The 2518-nt window shown below is 53.8% G+C and overlaps 1 protein-coding gene across 2 annotated transcripts; it reads right to left on the minus strand.

The window, feature by feature from the left end:
• Positions 1–435: 435 nt before the first annotated feature.
• Positions 436–1839, minus strand: MIEN1 (migration and invasion enhancer 1). Of its 2 annotated transcripts, XR_006196447.1 has the most exons (5): positions 1693–1839; positions 1492–1589; positions 973–1049; positions 705–887; positions 436–570 (listed from the first exon to the last, which is right to left on the minus strand). XR_006196447.1 is itself a non-coding variant. In XM_042915551.1 (4 exons), the coding sequence occupies exons 1-4, from the start codon at positions 1779–1781 to the stop codon at positions 804–806; spliced, it is 348 nt and encodes a 115-aa protein (XP_042771485.1). In that variant the 5' UTR covers positions 1782–1839; the 3' UTR covers positions 436–803. The 2 variants fall into 2 exon arrangements, 1 of the variants encoding a protein (XP_042771485.1); XM_042915551.1 differs by having other exon boundaries at positions 436–887.
• Positions 1840–2518: the final 679 nt, after the last annotated feature.

Raw genomic sequence — 2518 nt, forward strand, 5'->3', positions numbered from 1 at the left:
CTGGGCACCAGCCTATGTCTGGGGTGGCTCTGTGCCCACCCTAAGCTCACCTCCTTACACTCAAGTCATCTTTTCCTGGAGGGAGTGGCTAGAAATCTCGAGAAAGCTTGAATGAGGAGGCTCTTTTCCAGGTTCAAGAGCCCTTTGACAACCAGATCATTCTTGCTGAGAAAAAATGAATTCCTAAGGCCACCCACCAGAATGGGGTTATTCCCTATGGATAGGGGCAGTGGGGGGAGGGACAGAGGCAGGAGGAGGCAGTACCTACTGTGTGACTCATTTTCCTTGCCTCGGCTATGAGAGAGGAAATGAAATAGAAGTAGCTATCCAGAAAGCCCACCCACCCAGCATAGCCACTCTGGTGGTATAAAGGCTGGGCTGGCCTCTGCTACTATCCCCCACATCCGCTGAACAAAAACACACTAGTTGGGCACAGGTATTTGTAGTGCCACTTTATTGCCAATAGCTGACATTGCCCAGGGCTAGTGGAAAATAAGTTATAACTGTGGTGGCATTTGACCAGTATGGCTAAGCTGGAGGCGGGGAGCAGACTTTTCTTGGGCACTGATCCTAGAAAGGGGGTAGAAGGTGGCTATGGAAAGGTCCACGGAGAGGGTCTCTCTCCCACCCCTAAGACCACAACAGCTTCTATTCCCTCCTGGTACCCAAAGGGACAAAGTGGAGGCCAGAGTCTCCTAGCTTACCAGGAGCTAAGTGAGGGCAGTGGGGAGCCCTCAGCAGGACCAAAGGGGAGACCAAGGCGTGGGTCTCAGAACAGAGCAGGAACCCGGAATCATGTGTAGTTACAGGATGACACAGGGAGGACGGCTGTTGGTGATCTTTTCTAGGGGTTCTCCGTTACTGGCTCTTCGGATGGCCTCAATAAGCTAGAGAGAGGGCAGACACGTGGAATGCGATGATGCACTGCATGGGCAGGGTGAACAGAGGCCTCCCAGCATTGTAAATACTCACATCTTTTTCATAAGGAAAGCCCCCATTCTCCAGCTTGGAGAACACCAGCTGTCCATTGATTTCAATCTCAAAGGCCCCTGGTATAAAATAAATCAATGAATGAACTGTATGCTGAGAACAGACAAGTCTGGAGAGACTCTCCACACTTCTTAGACTTCACACAGGCTCCTTCATGTCCCCACCAGCCCCACTAAAGACTCTTGTTGTTTAAGCCATTTCCCAACCCTGACTCAAGCCAAAGGAACCTGAGGGAGGCATCACCTGTGTGTCCTTCCTTTGAACTCAGGCTTCATAACTCAATGAAAGAATCCCTCCCCTCCAACCCCACACTTCTGCGGTCTCCCCCGTTTTTCCCTACAGGCTTCATCTGTAACCCCCTCACCTTTGGAAGGGTACTCGAATTGGCTGGACATTTGCCAGACACTGTTGGACACTATATAAAACAGCCAATTCCAGAACTAGAAAGTGGTAGAGTTGAGATTTAGAACACTGACTCAGCAGGTGTTCTGTGGGCCTCACCTGTGCCTCCAAGGCGCGACTCGATTTCAATGCCAGGATACTGCTCCTTCACGGCACTCGCCAGCTCCAGGTAGGTCGCTTCAAATCCGCAGGGTTCACTAGGGACAAGACGCTTGGGGTCCGCTTGGGTTTTCGGGGGAGGGGCCTCCCGTGGACCCACCCCCGTCCGGCCCGGACACCCCACAGGCTGGAGACGCTCACCAGTACTCCACTACGATGCGGACCCCACTACCCGGTTCAATCTCCCCGGGAGGGGGCGCTTCACACGTCGGCCCCGGCTCCCCGCTCATTGCTCCCGACTCAGCTCCAGCCGCTGCTTCCGGGTGTGACGCGACGCCGCGGGCACGTGACGGGGCGGGGCCGCTGGGCGGGGCGGGCCGCGCGCTACGTCCGGGCGCCTCCTGCAGGCCGCAGTTACTGCTGCGTTTTGACCGTATCCTCGGTTTGAGGACTCTGGGCTGGGTGGACCCGTCCAGACCACCTTTTCAGAGCTCCAGGCTTGCCCGGCACCTCGTATCTGCTGGACGTCACCGTCTTATATAACCTTCTGAAATATCTTAGACTGTAAAGCGCTTCCCAGGTTACAAAAGGGAGCGAAAGTGATGGGGCAAGCGGACTCAGGGCCTGGGCTTGGCCAATGGTGTGGAATAGTTGCCATTTCTTGCAAACATGCTGATGACTTTTTAAACCACCTCATGGTTAAGCACTCAAGTACTTCTGATTCTTAAGCTCCAAAACTGTAAGCAAAAGCGGGGCAGTGACGGCCTCTCCCCTGCATTTGGGACCCTTAGGCTTCCGGGTTCCCACTCCTCAAGCTCCATGCTCCCATCACTCCTGTCCTGTTCCTGCACCTCCCCTATCTCATCCTGCTCTCACCCGGCATCATTCCCATTTTCCAACTCCAAATATGGAGGCTGTCTCGCTGCCTTTTTCCTCCCCGGAGTCCCACCGTAGTATCCTAACAGGTTACCTACATCAGCATCTCTTCAAACCATGCATTTTAAAAACAGATTCAGTGGTTTATAGA

This window comes from Panthera leo, chromosome E1, assembly GCF_018350215.1.
Source record: "Panthera leo isolate Ple1 chromosome E1, P.leo_Ple1_pat1.1, whole genome shotgun sequence".
In the NCBI taxonomy this organism is placed as follows: Eukaryota; Metazoa; Chordata; class Mammalia; order Carnivora; family Felidae; genus Panthera; species Panthera leo.

Coding starts and splice junctions, on each gene's coding strand:
- MIEN1 (XM_042915551.1), bottom strand. CDS start 1,781: ATGAGCGGGGAGCCGGGGCCGACGTGTGAAGCGCCCCCTCCCGGGGAG. Junction 1,050..1,491: donor GTCGCGCCTTGGAGGCACAG/GTGAGGCCCACA, acceptor ATTTTATACCAG/GGGCCTTTGAGATTGAAATC. Junction 888..972: donor GCTTTCCTTATGAAAAAGAT/GTGAGTATTTAC, acceptor CCCTCTCTCTAG/CTTATTGAGGCCATCCGAAG.